At 34.1% G+C, this 25,312-nt stretch overlaps 1 protein-coding gene across 1 annotated transcript; it reads right to left on the bottom strand.

Annotated features, from left to right (window-relative positions):
- Positions 1-596: 596 nt before the first annotated feature.
- Positions 597-23,988, bottom strand: LOC129219445 (uncharacterized). The gene is made up of 2 exons (XM_054853840.1): positions 23,946-23,988; positions 597-1,158 (listed from the first exon to the last, which is right to left on the bottom strand). Exons 1-2 carry the CDS (start codon positions 23,967-23,969, stop codon positions 748-750), a joined length of 435 nt encoding a protein of 144 aa, XP_054709815.1. The 5' UTR covers positions 23,970-23,988; the 3' UTR covers positions 597-747.
- Positions 23,989-25,312: the final 1,324 nt, after the last annotated feature.

Here is a 25,312-nt window from a genome sequence, read left to right as displayed (position 1 = left end):
GATTTTTGTCATTTCAGGAAAATAAAACCTATCATCTATATATTAATGAAATGCCTAGAAAAAGAAATCAGCTTTCTAGACAGTCTGCTACAGCATATTATAGATATATATATAATAGCCTGATGTACTTAAAATATTTTTTCAATACATTACTATCTTATTAACGCGGGTGAAACCACGGGGCACAGCTATAAATAAACAAAGGAAAGTAAACATTTTTTCAATATTATTACTTCCCAGGCAACGCCGGGTATTTTTGCTTGTGATGTATTAATTGCTTACACATAGATTTTTTAGTTACAGGCCAAAACAAAATCGTTTAAAGCATGGTTCATGTCGAGGATCCGACAATTGTGTATGCTATTTGCGACACTTTTCTTTTAGGGTACAGATATGATATCCCTTAATACATATATGTATGATATGTTTTGAATGATGTATCCCGATATTCACTTAACAATTAAACATTATTAAATATAATTTTTTGAATAAAAATTTATTAATTTATTTTTTATAATTTATTATAAAATATACAGTTCTTTATTGCTTACATAGAAAATCCAAAGTTGAGATTGCATATGAGCCAATTTTTTACAGACAATCGAATAATTGGTAATAAAAGCATTTAAATTATGAAATTTCAGTTTAATTTAAATTGTTCTTACAAGATATTTTAAATTATCTTTCGGCGCGACGCTTTGTATTTCTTTCAAAAGTCAAAACCATTTTAAGAAAAATATGTAGAACTCAAGAATGCCTTGGTAGAAATGGCGGTATTGCTCCCAAAAACGGTAGTTTTTTCCGTGGTTTAGGACTTCTGGTGGGACGCGTTGTCGTTGTTCTTGGTGTACTTGGCGCTACTGTTGAAGGTTTTTCCGGAGTAAGTCTAAGCGTCGAAAGTATGTGATATCCTGTATGATCTGCCATGTAGTCTACGATGTGCAAAGCACCTAAAGGGTCAATGTAGCCATATCGTCCACGAACTGTACCATCAGAATCTCGTGTTTCTTCTCGAAAAGATTGACTGGGGCCTGTTCCAGTGTCGTAACCGAATTGGTAAGTATCTTTGTTCAACAGGAGGTATTGAGCACGTCCTCCTGCTGGAATAGGAACTACTTTTCCATAGCCAAGTCGTACTGCTGCAGTAAATTTGTAGAGCTGCAGATAGAATTGAAAAGAAATAAATCAATACATTTTTACATTTAATTTTTAAATAATAGTTATACAGGGTGATTCATAGCTAATCGTCAAAATATGTATTTACGTAAGGCACACGATAATAAGCAAGAATTATACAGGTACATATGGTCACAAACACAATGTTGTAGACCTATATGCACACAAGGCTTCAAACTGACGGATGCGACACAGGTCGCATAGTTATAACACATATAAATTTACGTAACATATGAATTTTTAAGAAAGGTTTAAAACGGTTGCTGAAAGTTGAAACACAATGACAGCACACAGACACTCACAATGACGAGTCATTCTGAAAAGCTTTCCTCAAACACTTTGTCGTTGTACTATAGCTACACTTTACTTAAAAGTAAAATGTTAAGCGAAATCTTCTTGGTATATTAATTTTGCGACTTGTTTTGTATCCACCAGTTTCTTGTTTGGAGAACATGTAGGGAATCAGCATTGTGTTTGCTCGTATATACACTGATGTGCAAAAATTAAGGACGAAGTCGAAAAATTAGCATATCAGCTGAACGAAGAGGCAGAGCGGACAGAAAGACCAATCAGGAGATTAAGTAAGGTGATGTACCGTAGCACATGCGCAGATATGCAGGCAGACGTAATGGGAGAGTGCCTGAGTAGTGTAAAGCATGTTGTCGGTGTACGATCAGTATTTCTGGCAAAGAGATTGCACGCCGTATAGCAGTTAAAATCACACCGAGTTGCTGCCTCACCGAGAAATGGCGAATAATCAATCTGTTAGACGAATTCTGGATGCTTTTACCCGAGGTCGAATCATTGGGAAGTTGGAGGAAGGCCGCAGTGTGACAAGTGTGGCTGCAGAGTTCGGAATTGCTCACAGCATCGTTTCACGACTTTGGAGACAATTTCAAACTACAGGAACAGCTATCCGGGGGTTCAGTAGTGGTCGTCCACGAGGAACCACACCCGCAGATGACCGGTATATTGTCTTACAGGCCAGAAGAAACAGGCGGCAGACAGCGGGAGAAATCGCTAGACACACGACACAGGCGACTGAACGACCGACATCGCGTTTTACCGTGGCCAGAAGACTGCACGGTGGTGGTCTGTTTGCACGACGCCCTATACGGTGTGTATCTCTAACGCCTGCCCATCGGAGAAGGCGTTCTCTGTGGTGCCGGGAACACCGGAATTGGAGAGACAATGAATGGGGACGAGTACTCTTTACAGATGAGAGCAGATTCAGTCTGAGTAGCGATTCTCATCGCATAATCATCTAGAGAGAGCAGGGAAGTCGCAATCATCCCTCGAACATCATTGAAATTGATAGGTATGGAGGTCGCGATATTCTCGTTTGGGGAGGCATCATGCTTGGTAGTCGTACAGACCTTCACATCTTCGTCGCAAGTTCAGTCAACGGGACCCGTTATTGTAACAAGATTCCTCTTCCATATGTGCGTCTTTTTAGAGGCGCTAGGGTTCCGCAGTTCCTTTCCATGGACGACAATGCACCATGTCATCGCACAGTAGCTGCCGAACAGCTCTTAGAGAGTGAGGATATTTAACGTATGGATTGGCCGGCACGATCTCCGGATCTCAATCAAATCGAGCATGTATGGGATTTTCTAGGCAGACGCTTGGCAGCTCGTACCTTCCCACCAGTAACGATTCGGGAGCTTCGATTGGCGCTGCAGGACGAATGGGCAGCAATGCCTCAACAACTCATTGACACCCTCATTCTCAGCATGGGCAGACGCTGTGAAACCCGCCGAGCAGTCGGGAAAGTCATATCCCCTACTAAAGACCGGATGTTTCTTGCTGGACACCCATCACAGGGATGTTTCGGCCTTTAGTCGCATTGCGCTCCATGCTACTTTTTCAATAAAGCTTCTTTTTATCCCTCTAATTTCTCTTTTAGTAAGTCTTGCTTACATTATACATGTCCTTACGTATTGGGGATCTTACGGTATTAAATGTGTTGATTTGGGAAGCTTTTGTACAAAGTTATATTGAAAAAACCGTCTTCGTCCTTAATTTTTGCATACCAGTGTATTTCTTGCTTATTCTTGTGTATCTGACCGACATGCAGATTTTGATCCATTATTTCTGAATTCTCCTATTATAATTTAAAGTGTTATACATAGTTGGAGGTGGACAATGTCGTTCTTTTTAATGACCCGTTCATCGGAGGATCGTTCATTCTTTTGATCCGTTAATTTAACTCGTTCATTTGAACGACTTCGTTCACTTGAAAAAGTTGCAGTTGATCTCTCTGCATGACATTCTCACGCTAGTTCAAAATGTTTCATAAGATCAGTACAATTGAACTCGCTTATAGCGAGTACATCAAAAAGAATTAGTTGGTACAATGATAAGTGTATAGGAACAAAAACGCTTTCAATTTGTAAAATGTCTGTTGAATTCTTCCTCAGAAAAGATTATTCTATTTTCGAAAAAAAATCTTTTAAAGTTTTTATATCAACCGAAAGTTTGAGATACGACATAGGGGGAGAGTGTTGTACCTTGGGACACTGCTTATTTCTATGAATTTATTTTTAGCAGCCATGTTTTTGTAATCTATAATAGTAACCTTCACCACTAAATGGTGTCACAGTAAAAATTAGCGTCAAATGAGTAAAATTGACGATTTTGTGAGAGAAAGAAAATTTCATGACTCCAAAGTAAATATTTTCTTCATTTTAATTTCATCTTCTGTCTTTGTATTGAAAATTAATCGACTGAATTTTATTTTTTTACGAAAAAGAAACATTTTTAATATTTTGTTTATGAGAAAACAATGATAGTGCATCTAGATTGACTACCATTCTGGTTTTTCTTAAATTTCGTGGTGATTGTAACTTGGGACAACCAAACATATTGTACCTTAGCACACGTTCCAAGGTACAACTTATGGGCGATCATGGAACAATGTTCTAATCTTATGTATTCTTTTAAACACATTTAATGTTATACAATAATTCATTATTCATGATTTAATTAATTATCGTAAAAAAATTTTTTTTTTTATTTTTGGTGCAAAATTGCTTCAAATATACGGCTGTTTCCTGTATCATGAAGACTTCTCCCATAGTACAGCAAGAAGTGTCCCAAGGTACAATAGGATGCTGTACCTTGGGACAGCTTGGAACTCTTACTTTAAATAGCTGGCAATATTTTATTTTCAAACTGTCTGAATTTTAAAAAAAATATATTGCCGAGAGATATGTTGGGGTATTTTAATGTGACTTCTAGATTTTAAATTTGGTTCAAATTATTGACGTCGAAAATTAAAAAAAAGTAAGTGTTATCTCCTAAATCATGAGAACAAGTGATGACAATGCCTTTTTTTTTTTTTTTTTTTGAAATTTGTAGAGGAAAGGAGCATTAAAAAATTATATACTTGTTGAAGAGAATGTTATCATTTACGAGATTTGCTTCCGGGGGGGGGGAGGATATTGTAGCTGAAAGTCAAGAGAGGGAAAACAAAAATGAGAGAGAGAAAACGACCACTAAAACGATAAATTTAAAGACTTTGAAGTTTAATAGCACTCGACATACTTTGATTCTGAAATGCAGAAAAACTTCAAACAGTTTTGAAGCCACGAACTGCAAAAAGCGATATTTTCCAGACACCACGTTCCTCGAAAACAATAACAAGAAAGAGACAATAACACAGTTTAAATCAAACAACCAACTCATTTGGTAATGTATAAAATTACAACGAGCATATATCGCGGTCCCTTCGCGCTCGCTATAAACGAGTTCGGCTGTAATACTCTTTGAAGGAAAAATAACTAAAATGATCTAAAAATAAGAAAATATGCTGAAAAATGACTAAAAAACATGAATCAGGTTATGATGCATAAAGCAATTATTGTTCATTTTGTAAGATATTTCTCAGTCGCCGAATGGTAAGATACGTTTTCCATTCTAAAATCGCGGGTTCCATTTCGGCATGTCAAGTTATTAAATTTTTCCAGCTACAGCACTATATATATGATTATAGTACTACCAAAAGGCTATGCACAACGAAAAAAGAAACAGCAAATATATCGGTTGTTTAGCCGGACGGAGTTCAGGACAACTTAAATTAAAAAAATAAAAAATAAATAAAAATAAAAAACTAAAAATATTAAGGAGCTTCAAAAATATTCCTCACTACCGATGAGAACAGAAACAAAAAAACGCAACACTTTTTAAGTGGGGGAAAAATAAACAGTAATAATCAGTAAAAAGTAAAGTCAAATCAATATAAATGGCAGTTGATAGGGATGTTATAGAACACAAACAGTTTGCCAGAAAAGTGATAAAAGGTATTTTTAGACATAATTTTGGCGATAGAAAGCGTGAGAAGGATTTTAGCACGTGCGTGGGACAGGAAGTGGAGTGTCCAACATTTTGTTGTCCCAAACAAGTTACTAATGGATATTACTAATGGACACATTGGAAAATTGCAAATGAACTGCATGCAGCAATTGAAGAAAAATGATGAATAAAGCAGAAAGTAAAAAGGTTCGAACGATTATATTGTACTGCACTGAGAAAAAGGAAGTTTGAGATTGATTGAAATTTGAAAATTTGAAGACGAAAGTTTTAATTAAAAAATTAAAGAAATGCGATTTTATCACAAGTTCATCAATACAATGTTCCAAACTGCTCATCGTTCAAAAGAACGGTCGTTCATTTTTAAGTGAACGAACGGATCCGTTCATTTAAAGGATTCGTTCTTTTTGATTCGTTCGTTCATGAACGAAACATCCCTAATACATAGTATAATTTAAAGTGAGAGAGACATCTATATTATTTCAACCTGTGCGTGCCAATCTTTCTGTCTGAAGCCTCATCTCCTGGAGAACAACTGGGAGTTTAGTCAAACAGAGAACCACTTTATTCAAAATTTTACGGGAACTCATTCCGCCCGGTCACATCTTTGTATGACTTGAACTATCTGAGATAATGATTAAAACGCCACATAGCATTCTTTCGGAAACTTGAGAACTTACGGCATCACGGAGGAGGTGAAGCTCCCGAAATGCACCGCCGAAGATGGTTCAGGGGCGAAATGGGGTTGGCTAGCAAAGTGAGCAGGGGCGTCACCCTTCTACTTTTGAGAAAACTATCTTCATTCAGAACAAACTACCTGAGAGAAAAAAAAAAGCTAGTATGTTGTGGCCAGGGGCGGACTGGCCAGGTCGGCTAGTCGGGGATCCACGACTGAGCCAACCGACCACTGGGCCACTTCAAGCAATTTTTTTATTAAACTGAATACATTTAAATTCACACAACATTTTTCAAAGTGTCATTAAAAAATATATTAAATAAAGACATGTAATTCGTTTAATCTACGTGAAAAAAGCGTTTGGAAATAGGTTTATTTTTTTTCCACCCTAAGCAGGGACCAAAGTAAACAGCTGAAGTTCACCACGTACGAATGCTTTCCGCTTTAATCAACTTTTTCTCTAGTTTTTAGAGCTATGGGGGCCATGGCTCCCTCTCACATTGAGGAAACTGGAGGGGGACAGAGAGATTGAGGTCCAACACGGCCTGGAAAAGCGCCCGGGACGAAAAAAGCGGGTTAAAAACTCGTATTTGTACGTCTATTAACAAAAATTGAAGGGGCCTGCACCATTAGACAAAGCGGTCCCGGCACTGCTATAGATGTGTGGATCATGCTTTGGGGTGTTGATACATGAGCACGAGCAAGGGCATACACGGGGGGGGGGGGGAGAAAAAAGACAGCTGTTGGCCCGGTTCCGATCCTGAAGAAAGCCCGAGATTTTTTAAATGAGGGGTGAAATATATGTAGGGACGTATAGGGGGTAAACAAGATAGAGGGGGTCCATAAAAGTCATTTGTGACGTGCCCCAAAATTTCTGTGCACGCCCCTGGTATTCACTGGTTGTGACAGATTCAACTAAATGCTATCAGTTGGCAAGATATTTTATTGGTCTATTGTAAATTATCGCTATACGAGTATTTTATCTCCGAAACGCATACGGGAAAGTTAAAGCAAGTCTGGACTACGATAAACTGAATCCGAAACAGAACAAAATTTTGACTTCGAGAGAACTCCTGAACATAGGCAGATTTAGGACTGAGTTCCGGGGTGCTAGGGAGGGCAAGGTTTCTTTCTTTTCTTTTTTTTTTTTTTTTGGAGCTTCCTTTCTTGAGGAGTAATTTATCAAAAGGGAACATGTCCCCATTTTTAGAAAAATTCATTTTATGATATTTTCTAAATCTTTCAGACGACTTTTATCAAATCACTTACTCTCAAGAAGTCCAAGCGTGGAAAATCCTATTTTATTTAAGGGTAAAGTGTGGCCTTTTGATCAAAAGGCAACAAATCCGTCCTCTGCACGTTTTATTTTGAACAAAAGGGGACAGATCCTGAAAGAATGTGTAGTACGAAGACTTTTAGATTCAAAGGAACACATGTCCAAAATCCTCAAATTTTAATCCACTGCTTTTTAGGTTTATGTACTTCGATAAGAGAATATGAGAAGGTGAAATATTAGAGTTTTGTTGAAATTGGAATTTTCAACATTCAGGTTTTCATTCAAAAGTGCACATGTCCAAAATTAAGATGGCGATATCTCCTTGTGTGTTTTTTTTTTTTTTTACTACAAAAACATTTCTTACTCTGGCCCTTTGATTTGCTTTGCCCATGTGCTCAATTCTGTACCCAGAGAAGCTGATAAAACTATTTTGCTCTTACCTTAATTCGTTTCTCTCACCTTCTGAACATTTTTGGAAAATGGATATGTTCCCTTTTGATAAATTAGTCCTCGGTTGTAATCATGTCCAGATTTATGCTTAACGGGGTTTATTACAATATAAGGGCCGTACCTAAGGTATTTCAGATATGAGGTCCATTTGTATTCTAAAACCACCAACGATACTTGCCTTAAGTCTACAATTGAGGACTTCGATGCAAGAACCAGTTCAGTCCAAACTTTTTTTTTTAATTTAATTTTGCGTGTGGCCGATAGCATAGAAGTTTCGATTGGTGCTACAATGGGAACCAAATGTAAGATCAGATCTATGCTTTCTAGTAAATAATGTGGGAAAGATATTAGCCTTTTTACCGGACACTGATGTTATTTGTTGGTTTTACCAAAAATGTGTGAGTCTGGACTTAGTTCTTGGTTCTTGCATCAAGGCCCTCAATTGTGTTTTTCAGATTTAAATATCGAAAAATTGCCAGACAACGTCTTCGAATCTTCGCCGTTTTCTTAAAATCACTAAAGATAGCCTAAAATTTCACATTTTGAAATTTTCGTGGGAGAGCTCCCGTAACCCTTTTACAAGCACCATAGCCAAAAATTGATTTCAGTTTCAGAAAAAATGCCTTGAGGGAACCAATGTTTCCCCCGAACCAAAAAAAGGGGCAGTGCGCTTTCGGATAAAAGGGTACTGTTTAGAGAAGTTTTGTAAGAAACAAAAGGTGCTTCTTTTACTTTTTGGTTTTCTAGGTATATACAATGTTCAAGTGTTTTCGATAGTAATTATTTTTAAGGTATTGAAAAGATTTTGATGTTTAGTTTTAAAGGTAATGCAAAAAATATTCAGATATATTGGATTCTTGTGGATAAGTTATTGAAACGAAAGAGTGACGTTTCAAGGACAGGCTTATGTGAATGTTTAAATTTTGAAAAAAAAAATATCTTTTGTGCAGTTTTTTCCAAACTTTTAAGGGGCAAGGAGGGATGATCAAGTTATGACTCAAAAGTTAGCTTGAAAGCGGAAGGGCACAGCGTCCTCCTAAAAAATCTGGGGGGAAACACTCGAGAAACATGTCCCGTTTCTTTTTAATGTTCTCAAACACATTATAAGATTGTGTTTTTAAAATTGTATTTCTAAAACTTCCCATTTCGGAGGATTTTTAGGAAGGGCCCTCTACTTTCTATTGTAAACAAAAATAGCAAAAATAAACTTCAATTTTGAAAAAAAAAAAGTTAAAAAACAAAATCGTGGGGGAACCCTTTCTTTTTCCTGTCTTCAACGTTACCGAAAATTGTAAAATTAAGTTTTTTGACTTCAACTTCGAAAATATCGCTTGGAAGGGAACTAGAACCCTTTCTTTTGATTCGTTTCTCCTTATGCCTATACAGATAACCGATTTCGAAAAATTTCCGGGGGAATTCACCCGATTTCTTCCTTCCCTCATATCCATCTTATGTTGTATAGAAATCTAAAGATGTGCCTTTTCAGACTTATACCATTAGTATCCTTTGTAGGCGCATAAAAATGTGTCAGTGTTAGCTTTATTTTACGTTTCACAATTTTCTTTTTATTATTCTAATAAAAAGAACTTTAAAACTTGATTTAGAAAGAAAAATAGGAAGTATAGAGGTAGTTTAATGTCTTTGCTCGGCTCCGAAGAATCGAGATCCGGTACTGGTTAATTCAACTGTTTTAATTTAAAGAGGTGGGCCAAAATACTTTTTTTGCCGACTGGGCCAAAGTCAGCCAGTCCGACCCTGGTTGTGGCCATCACAAAACTTTCCTCTATATTTTTCGTATAATTATAATCTCTCCCTATGATTGACGAGGTAGCAATATTCCCAGCAAAAACAAAATTACACACGCCAAAACTTAACGACCATCCCAATTCCTGATTTATCTCAAAAGCAAAGCAAAGAATGAAAATTGATAACTATTTGAACAGCCTTGCTTAAAATAATTACAAACATTTATTTGTTAACAAACACAAGATGGCAACAGTCAAAAAGTTTAAATCATCGTGATTTTCTTGAAGTTTTCCAACAATTAAAATCACGCGAATTACGCAGACGACAGTTTATAACGATTTATCTTTCTTATTGCTGTAATTATAAAGCTATTTTTATTCACAAAAAAAAAAAAAAAAATCAGCCCCGCATGGAGCGGTTGGCGCCAAAATTGAACCAACGCCTGTTTTACATTTGGATTGACATTTGTTCCAAATTTCATCCAGAACGTAGCATTACTTCTTGAGATATGGCACTCACAATGGAAAACAAAGAACGTTCGATTGCGCCACCCCCTTTTCAGAAATTGACGCCAAAATAGAATCAGCTTTTATACTCTCTAAGGACTACTTTTCGATCGATTTTTGTTTGATTCCGTTCATTATTTCTTGAGATACAGCAGTCACAATTGACGACAAAAAACGTTCTATAGCTCAACCCCCGTTTGAGCTATTGACACCAAAATTGAAACAGCACCTGTACCTGTTAAGGGCAACATATGGACCAAACTTTGATTCCGCCAGTTGGCAAGCATAACTAAAAAAAAAATGCCCCATTGCTCCACCCCACTTATAGGAATTCGCGCCAAAAACCAATGGACACACGTTCACATATAATAGGGGCACATATGTGTACAAATTTCGTTCGATTTCATGCGGTAGTTTTTGCTGCAGAGCGGCCACAAAAACTGGTCACACATGTGTGACACATACGCACACACACACACACACAGACATATTCCAAAAATGGTCGAAATGGACTCAATACACCTCAAAACGTTCGAATATTTCGAAATTCGAAAATTTGCACGAATCCAATACTTTCTTCTATATATTAGATATAGAAGAAAGTAAAAAGAGGTAAGCATAGGTCTGATTTGTAAAAATGGAAATAGTGTTTACGGAAAAACAGACGTTCAAATTTGTCTGCATATTTTTAGACGCAAAAGAAATCATGTTAAAAATAGACGCCCAAGATTTTTTTATACTGTTAGACTACCGAAGAAATTTCTTGTGCATCCGTGCTAACGGCAATAATGCGTGCATTGCATATGTTAAATCAATGTAACTATATGTTCTATTTATTCTTATACGATGCCGGATTTTAAAGATTTATATCAGCACCAACATTTACAACGGAAAAAAAACTTAAATGTCACATCTAAGCTGCTTGCAGTTTTCAAGTTTTCTTCAAAATTTGCGTATTTAGCACCTAAATTTTTAAAGTGATATAAGAGACACGTTCATAGAAACCCTGTTCTTTTGAAATGAACTAAACCAAAGACAAAAACGATAATTTTTCTCTTTGGGTCTCCTCAAGAACTAATAACACTACGCCAAATATTGTGATTGTATTTTCAGACTTATTGTATAAGTCATTTCTAATCTAAAATAACTTTACTGTTATGAATAGCAATCTAGTTTGTTAAATTTATTTGTTTAGCCGAAAGAGATTGACGTCCTTAATTGCAAGAATCAATGCAATACCTGACTTTAATGACTTATAACAAAGCAACAGAATTCCATATAATGGGAATAAACTTTAACATAACTTCTAAGCTGTTTCCAGTTTACTTCCCGAATAACGCGGTTAGCATAACTTAAAATTAATGGCAGACACATGTGTTTCAAGTCCAACCATTTTTAAGACACATCGATTGAAGTATCTAGAAAAAAATACCAAGTATTACATCTTTGTTGATCATTAAAGTTATTATCGATAGTTATAAAAAACCTCCTATGAAATAAAATAGCAGACTTTGAACTTGCTTAAGCTCACACTAATTGGCTACTTTTAGTTACTTTTTTGTTATTTGGGCATTATTAAACTACTATTTGCAATAAAAGAGAAATTTTACTACTCTTCAAACTCGCATTTCAAATTTAGCCTCCTTTGGTTTCGCTTTACAATAGCGTTAGTCGGAAACATCCAAAAACGAAAACCGTAGTATTTATTCAAACTGCTTGAACTTTTTTTACAGTTTCTGCTAAATAAAACATTAAGCGCACCATTAAATGATTCATCACTGTTTCTACAAAAATAGTTTTAATACTATCATAAAAGCAATTACATTTAACTTGATTTCATTCCTAGCCGAGCAAAGTTTTCATTTGCATTTAAAGTTCAAAATGAATGAATGTTTTATCATTCCATTTATTTTTATTGCCAACATCGGAATGCTTTATTCTGCTTCTACGCTCCTAAAATAAAAAATAAAAAACGAATTGAAACGAAAAGTTTCCGTTTGGAAAGGAAGCATTAAAAGTTTCACAACAAAAGGTGTGCTTTCTGCTTACGAAGTTTCTTTTGAATCATAATTCTTTCTTTTTTTGTTTCATGGCAAAATGTTATGAAAAAGTTTTATCTGCGATTTTTTTTCCAACAAAGGTTTGAAAAATGTAAGAGCGTAAGAAAGAATCCGATTTTTAAAATACGAAAACTTTCAACTTTTGTATTAAAAAAAACTTCTCCGAGTTAAGTTGCTTTGTGCTAACTTTGGAAAAAAAGTTTCTTTTTCCCCCCAGCACCTTTCTGTTCTTAAAAATTTTTTTGCTTTACTATATTAATTAAAATATTTAAGAGTGAAAATGAAATCTTACACCTTATATTTAGTATTTTAGGGATTTATTTGCAGCATACAACTCAAAACCTAAAGAGATAAGTAATTCTTCACCTAAAGAAATAAGTAAACTGGTTTTGCTTAAAACTAGAAGTAACGTTTTTATTCATTTTTTTAACCGTTACGAATTCAATTACTGTTAGTTATCGTTTTACTTTTAACGGCGGGTTGGGGGAGGGAGGTGGGGGGAATGACATCATTTTCCAATTAAATTATGCCTCATGAGAAATTTTGGATTTTTTTTTTTTTAGCAAATGTTCATTGAAATATACAAATTTATGCATTTCGCCTGACAATTCATCAAATGTATTCTCTGACAAAGCATTTGCTTAGTTGTACTGATTCCATTCATTTTCTTAGACTGAATACATTCCAAGGTACTGGACATTCTCATATTAAAAAACGCGATTATTATCGATGAAACTAGCAGTGCCATATCTATTTTATATTAAAAAAATATCTATTTTTAGCCTACTTAAAGGTAAAGATAAATAAAAAAAAAACACGGAAGAAGGATTAAAGTATTTTCAAAAATATCGCTGAAACTCGAATAGAAAAGGTAAAAATCAAATTAGATAACTAAGAAAATATTCAAAAGTAAAAAAAAAAGAGAGCATAGTTCCAATGCAGAGAAGTTTATCAGTCGGCTGTCAGTTGACTTGTCTCTCCTCCACACTAACTTTTAAGGAAGTAAACGAAACTATTACAACGTTAAATCACACAAATATTATAATCAGAAAACTGTAAGAACTTGCTGTTCTGTAATTTTGAGCGATTTACCATTGTATTAATTCTGTTTACTTTTCTGAACAAAGGCCCATTTCTTGATTTCTCTTGAGTAAGTATTCGGATTCGATCATATTTTCGCTCGAAAGATCTGAACGAAGACAGCTCATCCCTCATATTAAATGAACTGAGAGAAAAACTTTTCAAATTGAAAGCTAAAGAGTGTTTGATTAACAGAATCGTTCGTTCTGTTTTTTATCAAGTAAAAATATCTTCATTCGGAAAAGGAAGTTTACATTAATTTTCCGCAATACTACTGGTACCTTATAAAAATACAACTGCAACCAAAAAAGAAGGTGTGCGACTAAATATTTTAGAAGCTCTATACGATTGATTGTTTTTGAGTTATACTATACCTATACACATACATACAAACGTTATGACTTATCAAATTGGAGTGAGAAATGTTCAAAAGGCATATTTCAAATGACTATACGTTGTATATGTACACTTCGTGAAGAAACTTGTCAAAATTGATTCATGTCTAATCAAAATGAAAGTTACGTTGTAATTTGAGTAAGAAATTTTCGTAAATACAGCACTTCATTCCTCACAACTCCTTCATCCACACAAGCAAGAACCTCAAGAAAGAACAAATTGAAAGATGGTATGTATCTCGGGTCCGATATCAAGAAAGGCAATACTATTTGAATTGAAACCTATGATCGTATTCCGATTACGCCAATAGTTAGAAACCTAGTAAAACTAAACTGACTGATCCGACATTTTGGTTCAAAGATGGTGCGCGTGATAACGTTAGTAATTATACAAGAATCACATTGTAGAAAACTGTTGTCCAAGCTTTAGATGTGTTGTTTGATTAGTGTTTTTTTTTTTCTTCTTCAAATGAAGAAGATTTGATTCAGATAGTAATTCATCGTTGATCATGTAATTCAGTAGAAGTACAAGGTCCATATCTGGTTGAACTACTCTCATCGAGTTTCTTAATAAGTTATGTATAAAAATGCAGATAAAAATATTAAAACATGATGGTTTTGGGTTGTTTCAGTATAAGGGGTGAAATCATAGTGTTGTCGCAATTTGAAATTCGAATCTTAGAATAATTCTGAAGATCTTCTGTACATATTTTCAAATAAAAGTAGAAGTTTGCCAGTAATCAACGAAATATTTGCAAGTTTTTTTTCAGTTTTGTACAGGCATCACTTCATCTTTTTCCTATGAGAGTGTCGAGTATTGATCCAAATAAGCATTATTTGTAGAAAATTTTGATATGCTTGTAAGTTAAAAAAAAACTCCAGAAATTTGCAGATTCCTATAAAATTTAAAGATACTTACAGAAAAACTGCATAATTAGTCAATTTTTGAAACTTGAAATCTCGACAACCCTATGATTGGATCACATTAGCTTAGACAACCTTGTACCATTGTTTTCGTAATATCGTCGCCTCAAAGCAACAGTAGGTTTTCTTTCTGCTATTCCTGGGATTAGATGTTTTACCGTTGCTTTGAGGCGACGATATTTTTAGCTGCAATTTTATGCATAAATTATGAGGAAACTCGATGAAGTTCGGGTCGGATCTTAGAACATAAGGTATGAAAATAGGGATCATTGCAGGAAAAATATTCGAATAAACTGTTATTTAGTTTGTAAATAAGATACTTTTCTAGAATTTCCTAAGTGACGTTTTACTACTCATAACATAATTTTTTTTCACGACATATCAGACACGACAATAATAACGCATTTCTCAACACTTGAAACATGCCTGGATCTAAAATGTTGGATAGATCGGCTTGTCCTCTTCAAGGCCTCTAAGAAAAACGGCCATCTTCTTGGAACCAAAATGTGGGATAGGTCGGCTTGCCGCCCCCTGTGTTTAGTCAGTTTTGAGCGGGGAGGGAAGATTCAGCATTAGGTTCGGTGGTGAAATTTCAATTTGTTATAATTTCTAATTAGGTGAATTTGGGTTCGAAAAATATGATCAAATGTCATTTTGGCGCAGAATACTCCAAGACGAAGAAATAGGTTATTTCAATGTCATTTTTTAATATTTCCGAGATATTTAACAATACTTTCTTCAAGGGGTTTTTTCTAAAAAAAATCAGAGTACTTTGTCGTAATAGTAATAACACTAGAAATAATTTTGTTTACCCCTAATTTTTCTTTCTCTAATGAAAAAAATAATAAAAATCGTGCATTAAAAATGCATTGTCCTTCTTTTTTCACTAAAAAATATTTAAAAAAAATAATGAGGAGAGAGTAAATCCGAAAAATTCAACAAAGATCCTTTTCTAAAATATAAAATAAACTAAATCACTTTTTAAATCAAGAATATTAAATTGGTAGCAATCAACAGAGCATAGTGAAACATTTCCTTTGACGCATCAACCATTTGCCTTCGCCTCCCAATAACGGAATTATCGATAACTAAGTTATCTAGGATATATCGGTCTCATAGTCTGCCGAAATATTAAAAAAAAAGAGTCTCCAAATTTTTAACGAGAGTTAACGAGAATATATATATATATATATATATATATATATTATAATTCTTACACTTTGAATTCAAATTATGTTATGCGCAATCACGAGTTGCGACAGGACCCTATTCATTGGAGGCTATTGTTTATAAAAACGGCTCATATCCTCCCAAGCCTGCCCCTCCTCCTGGGCGGTTACGTGTGTGTATGTGTGTAAGGACTTGTTTGTGTGTAGACGTGTGTGTATGTAGGAGTTTGTGTATGCAGGACATGGACGCCACCGCCTGGGAGGAGGGGATTCTGGTGGACAGTGCTGCTAGTGGAGGCTAGGACCAGAGGAGCAGTTCCGTCCTCCGATGGACGGCGATGCTGCAGAGGCCCCTGGTCCATTCTAAAAAAGGAACCGGACATCAAGGACGCTCAAATGAAAGCAATAAGCAATCGTGATTGCTCAAAAAAAAAAAAAAAAAAAAAAAAGCGAGACTTCAACGACTGTATTTGTCAGGACTTCCATCAGCGAAACGTATGAAGATGTCTTTCTTTTCTCGCCAAAACTCGATGAGTTTTCTTCTAATTTCGGCAGACTACAAGACTACATATTTTGATGATGGTGAGCCGAGGGCAAATAATTCATGTGCAAAAAAGAAGAAGAAAAAAAAAAACATGATTGCTCTTTCGATTACTACAGATTTTTTCCCTAGTACACTATCGTAAGGTTTCCTCGTCAGACGCGTCATCATTAAGTTTCCAGTCCTCGTCTTCTGATGACCTGCTTTCCACAGCTTGAATTTATAATCGATTTTATTTGGAGTTCATTTTTGAAACATTAGAAGAATGTATTTATCATGTTCAGTTTAAACTCAAAATTTTAAATACTTTTCTCATTTTAGATCCCTTTTTTTACTGGTGCGTTTGTCAACAGCTTTGATTTCCTGTCTTTGGTTCTTTGGTTATAATTCTCAAATGACATCTCGGTAGCTGCCTTATTTGTTCTGGTGACTAAACATACTCTTCAACTTTGTAATGCTTTATCAAAGGTGAGGTTAAACTGGAGCGTTCTCTGTTGTGACTCTTCTGCAATTGGTCCAGATTTGCTAACTACTTTTGATTCATTTGATAGTGTCATGTTGAGTAGTTGATATGTCAGAAACACTAGTTAATGGACCATCAATAACACTTGCAGCTATGAATATTTTGGCAGCATTGTTATTAAATGACATTTAATCCTGAAGAGGGAAATCTTTACATCAATAAATTGAGAACGTTTTTCTTAGGTGCAGTTAAAAACATATCATTTTTGCATGCATAAAGGCAAAACTAATGAATAAAATATGATTCGATAACAATTCAGTAAAATATTAACAACAATAAAACAATAAAAGATGCAGGCTATAATGGGTTGCTAAAATAACGTAAAAATATATTTCAATCTGACTTTGCTCAGAAAAAAAGCTTCTTAAAACAACATAAAAAAAACTTATATTCGGGTGAATATTTGCAGAAGAAATAGCTAAAATATGCTTTTGTTTACGGTATTATATTTATTTCTATTTATTAAAAGGAAAACTGCTGTTTATTTCGTTAGAAATAAGATGCGCTTAATTATTTATAAACAACGAGTAAACAGTATGGATTTTGTACTTTTTTATCACTTACAAAACATTGAGACTTTTTCACAGCAAATCCCTTCCAAAACGGGAAAAAAAAAATCGCCCAAGGATGAAATTTTTTTCTTCCAAGCAGAATAGTAAACATCAAAAGAAAAGTGTACGACACTTACGAGAAATATTTATTTATTTGGTATTTCCTCTTGGAACACATTTCTTTCACAAAACAAGGAACGAATTTTTTGTGAGTGTATTTCAGTAAGCATACAAAGGCAAACAAAGAGCATTTTAATTTGAGATTTTCAAGCTCTGTCACAGTTTAGCATCTTTTCCGTTCTTTTATACTTTTTCCAGATCATAAAAAATCACAAAATCTTCTTATGAGTTTTTTTTTCATTGATCACATATTGTTTTCTATCACTTAATTATCATATAACGATTAGAAATCCAATTTTCTTCTGTAATAATAGAGAATTTATCAATTGAACAGCAAGCGTAATAAATATTCCCAAGAATTAGATGATATTTTAAGAAAAGATGAAAGTTTATTAAAAATAACTTTTTATGATCAGAACGTGCCGTATATCATTCATGTAATATTTAGCTTGGTTATCAAAAGTTCTTCTCCTATTCAATGCGCGGGGTATTAATTCTTCAAAGTCCTCTAGGAATGCTCGTTTTGAATAAGCACCAAAAAATCACGAAATACACTAAGCTTGGCACAGTATACCTCGCTGAAGCTTTTCTGTTGTAAAACTACGTCAAATTTTAATGAATAAAAGAGCAACTTTTTACTTTTTGAGCGTTTTCCTTTGTCGATGCTATCCAAAACTCAACGGGAAACTATAAGATAAATGTAAGTCTTCAATGAATTAACAATTATTTTACATTTTAATCTAAATTTCAATTAATGATTCAACTCAATGGACTTCATCTTTTATGTTTCGCATTAAACCGATGCATTAATAGTACATTTTGATGCCAAAACTAATCGATTAAAAAAAAAAAAAAATTCTCGCGTACCCTATGCATTAAACTTGACAATGGTCAAGCTTACTAATATCTACGATGTCGACGTGTTTTTTATTATCAGCATCTTAAAGTATATTACCTGGGGATTGTAACTCGCTACGGTAGTATAATACTTATCTGCATTTAATTAAATCTGAATTCCCTTCCCCCCCCCCCTAGAAACTGCTCCTCTCCGTCAAGAAATAATCTGCCGTATTTCTTGAGAATGTGTGACGTACGTCGCTGCGTTACGATGTTTCTGTTACCGGCTTCATATCATGTAAAGAGAGTCCTTCCTTTTTATTTCTGTTTAGAAATCCTTATTTTTGAGAACAAAAATAAGCTCGGCATGTGCAAATCAGCCTTAATGCCAAATTTGAAAACATTCTGATCTTTAAGAAGAAGATACAGTGAAACCTGTGTAAGTTGACCACTTGTGGTGTATTACTTTAGTGGCCAACTTATAGAGGTTGATCTGTATGATATAGGACTAATTCTCTACCTCTGAAAAGCGATCAACTTAGACAGGTGGTCAACTTACAAGGGTGGTCAACTTTACAGGTTTTGCTGCATTCAGAAACTTACCGCCATGACTTTTACCACGCTAGCTTGCAGGTCAAGGTTAAGAAAGCAACGAAAACAATCATCAAGGTGTTTAAGGAAATAAAGCGCATTATATTCGTTATGCAATGCATATACGTAACGAATAACAGTAACGCGTAAATTTTAAGTTACTTCTTGTGAAATACTGTGAATCTGTTACGATTGTTACCTTAACGAAAGGGTAGAATTTCATACAATCAGGTAATGAAATATGGCCTCGTAAAGTGTCGACAAAACGCATTTTAAAACATAGCAAAGAAAAACATACTGAATATTTTAACTGAATTTTTGGACATAGTTATAAAAGTACGCGAACATCGAAAGCAGGCTGTAAATTTTTAAGCATTCATTATAAGAGAAATAGAGCATTTTTTAAAAAATTCTATTTTGTTCTATTTTTATCCCATTTTTGAGCGTAATTTTCACATTAATGTCCATGTTCCCTCTCCCTCTTTTTTGCTTGAAGAGAACCATAAGCTGGCGCTAGTGAATATTGATATTATTGAAAATATAAATGTATAAATTTAATGTGAAATAAAATATAAAAAAAGCTACGTTATCCAATCACTCTTGAACTAAAGAGATAATTAAATCTATACAATTAATATTTGTGCGCGTCTGTCTGTGTGTGTCTGCGTCTAGCGGAAAAAGCATTAAAATCAGTCACTGAGCCACCGCGGTAGCGAACGGAGGTTGGCAAGCAGGAGACGGAGCCCCCTAGAAAATGAATAAACGTACCTTTTCACGGGTTTTATCTTTCTTTTAAAAAAACAAACTGAGATACCTAACAAGAAAAATACCTAACTAAGATCATTTACGTATTTTTAAAAAACATAAGTACATTTTAATTGGAATCTGGGTAAATTAAAAACACTGGCACTTTAAATTAAAAAAAAAAAAATGAAAATTTGAAAATTCGTAAAATTAACGATAGATGATGAAATACTTTCTTAAGGTTCAACCGAGGTGTGCGGAGGATCTTCCTGAACTTGTTTCTTTTTCTACTTGTGATTCCTTTCCTGAATTGTGAACAGTTAGATTCGCTGTTTTTTTATTATTATTTTATCTTTTGAATACTAACTACCAAACGGCACGACCTTGAGGGTCATGGATTTGGATAAAATTCTAGATATAGGTCAATTCCAACTAGATATCAGCCCAGGTATAGCGGTTTGACTGCATAGGCCCTACTTCGGCTGCAACGGGGGTCCAAAGTTGATAACTTGGACCCAGAAATGCAATGGAGTTTCTTTTAAAATTTCCATTTTTATCGCTTTTTCTGCTATTGTACTGCAGAATGAGCCGTATTTATGCGTATCTTTGAATTAATTACGTTGAATACTAATTTTTAATAAGCAGTTCTCAAATTCAAATTGGTTGCTACTTTTAGTTTTAACAACTTGAATGCCAAAATAACATAGTAACGGGATATTTATCGTTTGCAAGTGAAACTAATTACTTTCATTTTATATTAATCGTCTGCTGGTAACAAGTGTATTTATCGCTTGCTAATAAAAGCATTTACCTTAACTGGATATTTATTGTCTGCTATCAAAGATATCCCACATTGATAAGCAAAAAATGGGAGAAGAGAAAAAACTCTGATTTATTGCGCATGGCACACAAAAGAAGAAAAAAACAAGATCGTTTTGACTTTCCAAATAACTTGGATAATGCCCATAAATAAATACATGTTCTCTCTTATATTCAATTTACTTACAAAAGATGAAAAAGGTGTTGGGAGATCGAACATAGTGTCGAATTCTGAAATTCCAACGGATATGCCATTGCATTTCTAGGGCCAAACTAGCAACTTCGAACCCCCATTGCAGAGAAACTAGGGCTTATGCAGTCAAACCGCTTTACCTGCGCTCATATCTAGTGGGAATGGACCTATAGGTAGAATTTTGTCCAAATCCGTGACCCTCAAGGTCGTGCCGTTTGGTCGTAAGAATTATCTTATGACTGCTCAGAAATTTACTTCCCCCCCCCCTCTTGAGGAGCCAAATCGTCGCTTTGAGGGCGATTGCCCCTATGTTAGGAACCACTGCTTTCAAATATTAAACCATGCAAAGGATCTGATTTTTAAAAATGGACGAGCACTGTTCGAGCTTTTAAAGTTGTTTAGAGCTTCAACAATTATTATCTATAGCCGGGGTTCTCAAACTGGGCGCCATAGGTAGAAGCAAGGGGTGCCTCGGAGGGTCCATGATATCCATCCGCATGTTAGGTGGATATGGAAATACAGCCATGTAGACCAATAAAGTCATCCCCCTATTTTTTGATTTAGCATGATAAAAGTTCTGTGTATCGTGTTTTCATCGTCATCATAAAGCCTGACTGATGATTAAGCCTTTTCAACAAACAGTTTTTAATTACCAGGCAATAATGTAGCAAAAGTTATTACAGAAGAGAGATGTCGAAACTATCTTACCTCATTTTACGGCAGGTTTTGTTTCTACATGGTTAACTGTAGTTTACTAAAATAAAAAAAAAGTTGTTTATTGTTCTTAAAGCCTAATTTATGTAGTTCAAAGAGAAAAACGTATTTGTGTGCCGTCACTTATCCCTATGATTTTATAGCCTAAAAAAATAGATTGTAGCCCAATAACACCATCTGTTGAATATGCAAAAGCTGGAGCCAAAATCAGTCATAAATGAGAAAGATATTTGGTTATGAACATCAGGATTGCTTTTCATGTCTCTCTGTTGCAAATAAAAACGAGTTTTTTTCTATCTCCCTCCCCCAGGACAGTACGTCAATAACACATGACTTAAGAAACGAAACAATAAACTTCTTTTTCATATTTTATTAAAATTCAAATTTCTTGGTTTGATTTCATTTAAATGGCACTTCTTATTGCCAACAGTCATTTGATACTGAAAACCTGAATGCGATTTGCTGTATTCATTTATTTATTTATACGGAAACTATACAGCTTTACATACATCGAGGACTGCAAGTAAAGCGATTTACCTACGAACACACACAGGAAAGATCTACAAAACAAGAGAAGGAAATAACACCCAGGGCACCGAAGGGAATCGAACCCACGACCTCCGACTTAGAAGAAGAATTTCCTACCACAGAGCCACATATGCCCCCGATTTGTTGTATAACACACGATTATTGAAATTCACCCAAAAAATTGTTTTAAGCGAATTTTTTTTATTAAGTATTGACGCTTATAAAACTCTGATAAAAAATCCCACCTTCTCCAAGTTGGTTATATATATATATATATATATATATATATATATATATATATATATATATATATATATATATATATATATATATATATATATATATATATATATATATTAGACTAATCGTTAATTTTTTTTTGTCCAAGTTTCACACTTTAATATTTGTATTTCAGCATTATTTTCAGTGCAGTGGGAGCATTTCTGCAGCCTAAGCAGTATCCTAACGTTCCAAAAGAATCGTGTTAGACAAACAAAGTATAGTAGTTAGGACAACTTTGCAAAATGTGAACAAAAATATCTTTTGGTTTTTCTCGTTTTTCAACTCTATACATAAAACTTATGTTGCAGTACTATAAAGCATAATATTACATATTTTGTGTTACTTTATCTCTTGAAGCAGTTTGAACTGTTTCTGTTCTGAAGCTCAAATAAATGGGATTGTTTTCCTCTCTCTAATGCACCTCCATTTTTATTTCGAGTGTTCGTAGTTTTTAAATTACATAAACGTAAGATGCTATCTTCTTCATAAGTTTAAAAAAAAGGTTCTACAATGTCGTAGCATTTCTCCCCTTTTTTAACGAAACTACTTAAGGGATTTGCTTCGGGAAAGAGTGGAAAGTTTAAGTTAGAAATTTTATTTGATATCATCTTGAGGTAGACAAAACAAAACTGGGAATATTTTTATTGTCACGTGCTTTGAAAGATATCAGAATTATCATTCTTTTCCCAGGAATAGGTATTTTCATGTTAAAAAAACTATTATATAAAAAACTTTTTATGAAATTATATCATAAAGTAAATTCTTATTTTACGCAAAAATATTTTCCCCATCGGATACGAGCAATGCTTTGTTAAGACGCATTGGACTTTTTTGAAGTACTTTTTTGTGTACTAAAAGATAGTCGCTAATTGAGATGCGACTTTGTAAGACTCTACAATTGGTGCACGGAATTCGAGATAAGGTCCAATTCATGTAACAAAAGCAGTCCTTCCTCAAAAGCTCAACTTTTTCCATTTGACAACTTAAAAATTATGTCAATCCCGAAATCCCACGAGACTGAGATTGGCACGGGATTGGAAACCCTAATAATGATCATAAATCAATGCTATATTTTAAGAGATAGGATTGAATAAATAAATATTGTAGAATTTCAGATCAAAACTTCTGAGTAAAAAACATTTGAAAAAATATAAGGATCTTAGTGCTCAAAAGTAAAATCATAAGAATAATGGTAAGAAAAGCACAAATTTGCAAAACCTTGCAGACATGCGTTTTGAGGTTTACTCTAAGCTTTCTCTAAAGCGTTCTGCAGTGCATACCGATGGTACTTTAAAGTATCATCTCATTTAATATGCTGTAAATTGCATAATGCTAAAAGCATATTTTACAATTATTCCACTGCATTTTTTGAAACGCCTCATAAGAAATGAAAACATATGCATGAAATTAATATGTTACATCCATTATAATTTGGTAAACATACATACTGCATTTGTTATAAATAGCTCAATTACAAACTTTCATCTTGAAATATATTTTAGAGTTAAATATCATTTTTCATTAATTTCCTTTTTATCAGCCCTATCTCTTAATTTTTTTTTTCTCAAATTGAACTCTCTAAGGCGCAGTTGAACGTCTTAAAATTTCAGCCCAGATGCAAAGACGCAAAAAAGCAAAGACAGCAGACATAAAAAATACAGAACAATTCAACGTTTTTTCTAGTCCATCAATTGCGTAGAGCTTTTTACAGAAGTCAACAAAATTTTTCTTACCTGAAAGATAATGTTACGTTTCATACAGAAGCGTCAGTGTAGATAATACGAGAGGCAGAGATTAAGTGAATTAATTGGCATGTATTTTCTCAAGATCTCAATCTTATCGAGCATCCGCGAAAAACGAATTACTGCTGTAAATCTCCGGTTAGGCAAAAAATAAAAATCTTAGATCTGAAGAAGGAAATAAGTAGTTCACTCCAAGGTCTTCTGCGCCATTTAATAATTAACATATCACGATGTCATTAATGCTGTATGGAACTTGCAGATACATTAAATTTTGAGGGCTTGTTCAATCGGTTTCGGTTCGATTCTCATTCCGTCTCGACTTCAAGACTGCTCTCCTTAATTTAACCTTTTAAAAGAAATATTTTAAAACATAGAATTTTTTTTAAACAGCTGCGTACCGAAATTCTTGATTAAATATTTTCATGCTTAAATAATAAAATAGAACTTAAATACATTTGAATATATTATTGCAGAAAGGGCATAAGTCACATTTTCTTTTCAAAATTGAGTTAGCATCTGTGTCGTATTGTAGCACACTTCTCAATAAAGTGTTTTTGATCTAAATTGTTCGAGTGAAACTTACTTTTTTAACGTTCCTAATACTACAGTAAAATAAAAATAGTAAAGTAATAAATAATATATAGTTTAAATAAAATAATTAGCAGCTTCTGTAGCTAATAAGCTATGATACCGGGTTCAGTCTTCAATCATAACAGAAAACCATCATTGAATGCATAAATTATAGGATACTTCACAGATGATCAGTAAAAGAGCTTAGTGCAAATGATTGCAATACCGGGATAGCGGTATACCGAATACCGGTATTTCGAGCTTTTTTGCAGTTTCGTAATCCCGGTATTTGATGAGGTGAAATACCGGTATTTTCGGTATCAGCTGAAAATAATAAATAGCTTTTAATTACCAAGTTTTTAACTTAGTAAAAAACTACTGTTATTTTAAATGTACATATCTTTTTCGATGAAACATTACCAAAATCAAGCTATTAATGTTAAAATTCGGCTTGGAAACAACTAATTAATAGAATATCAATAAATAAAAGTAGCGGAAATGTTAAAAAATGATATTTTCATCACTAGACGGTGTGATGAATCGCATTTTTGTGCACCGCATGTTTTTAATTTTCCCATTTCCTCGATCACTTACTTGTGCCTTAATGTATGTATTTGTACGTAAACGGTAATAATTAAACCTTAAAATTTTCATTATTAGCTCTAAAAATTAAAATTAATTTAGTTTCTCTTAAGTTTAAGAAAAAAAATTGATTATTCGGACGATATTGCTTATTATTCTTTAAATAAACACTTGTTTACATCAACAATTTTTTTTTTTAACCACAA

The sequence above is a fragment of the Uloborus diversus genome, chromosome 3 (assembly GCF_026930045.1).
Source record: "Uloborus diversus isolate 005 chromosome 3, Udiv.v.3.1, whole genome shotgun sequence".
Taxonomy (NCBI): domain Eukaryota; kingdom Metazoa; phylum Arthropoda; class Arachnida; order Araneae; family Uloboridae; genus Uloborus; species Uloborus diversus.
Note: the sequence above shows the minus strand (reverse complement) of the source record. Positions and strands in the feature narration are given on the sequence as shown.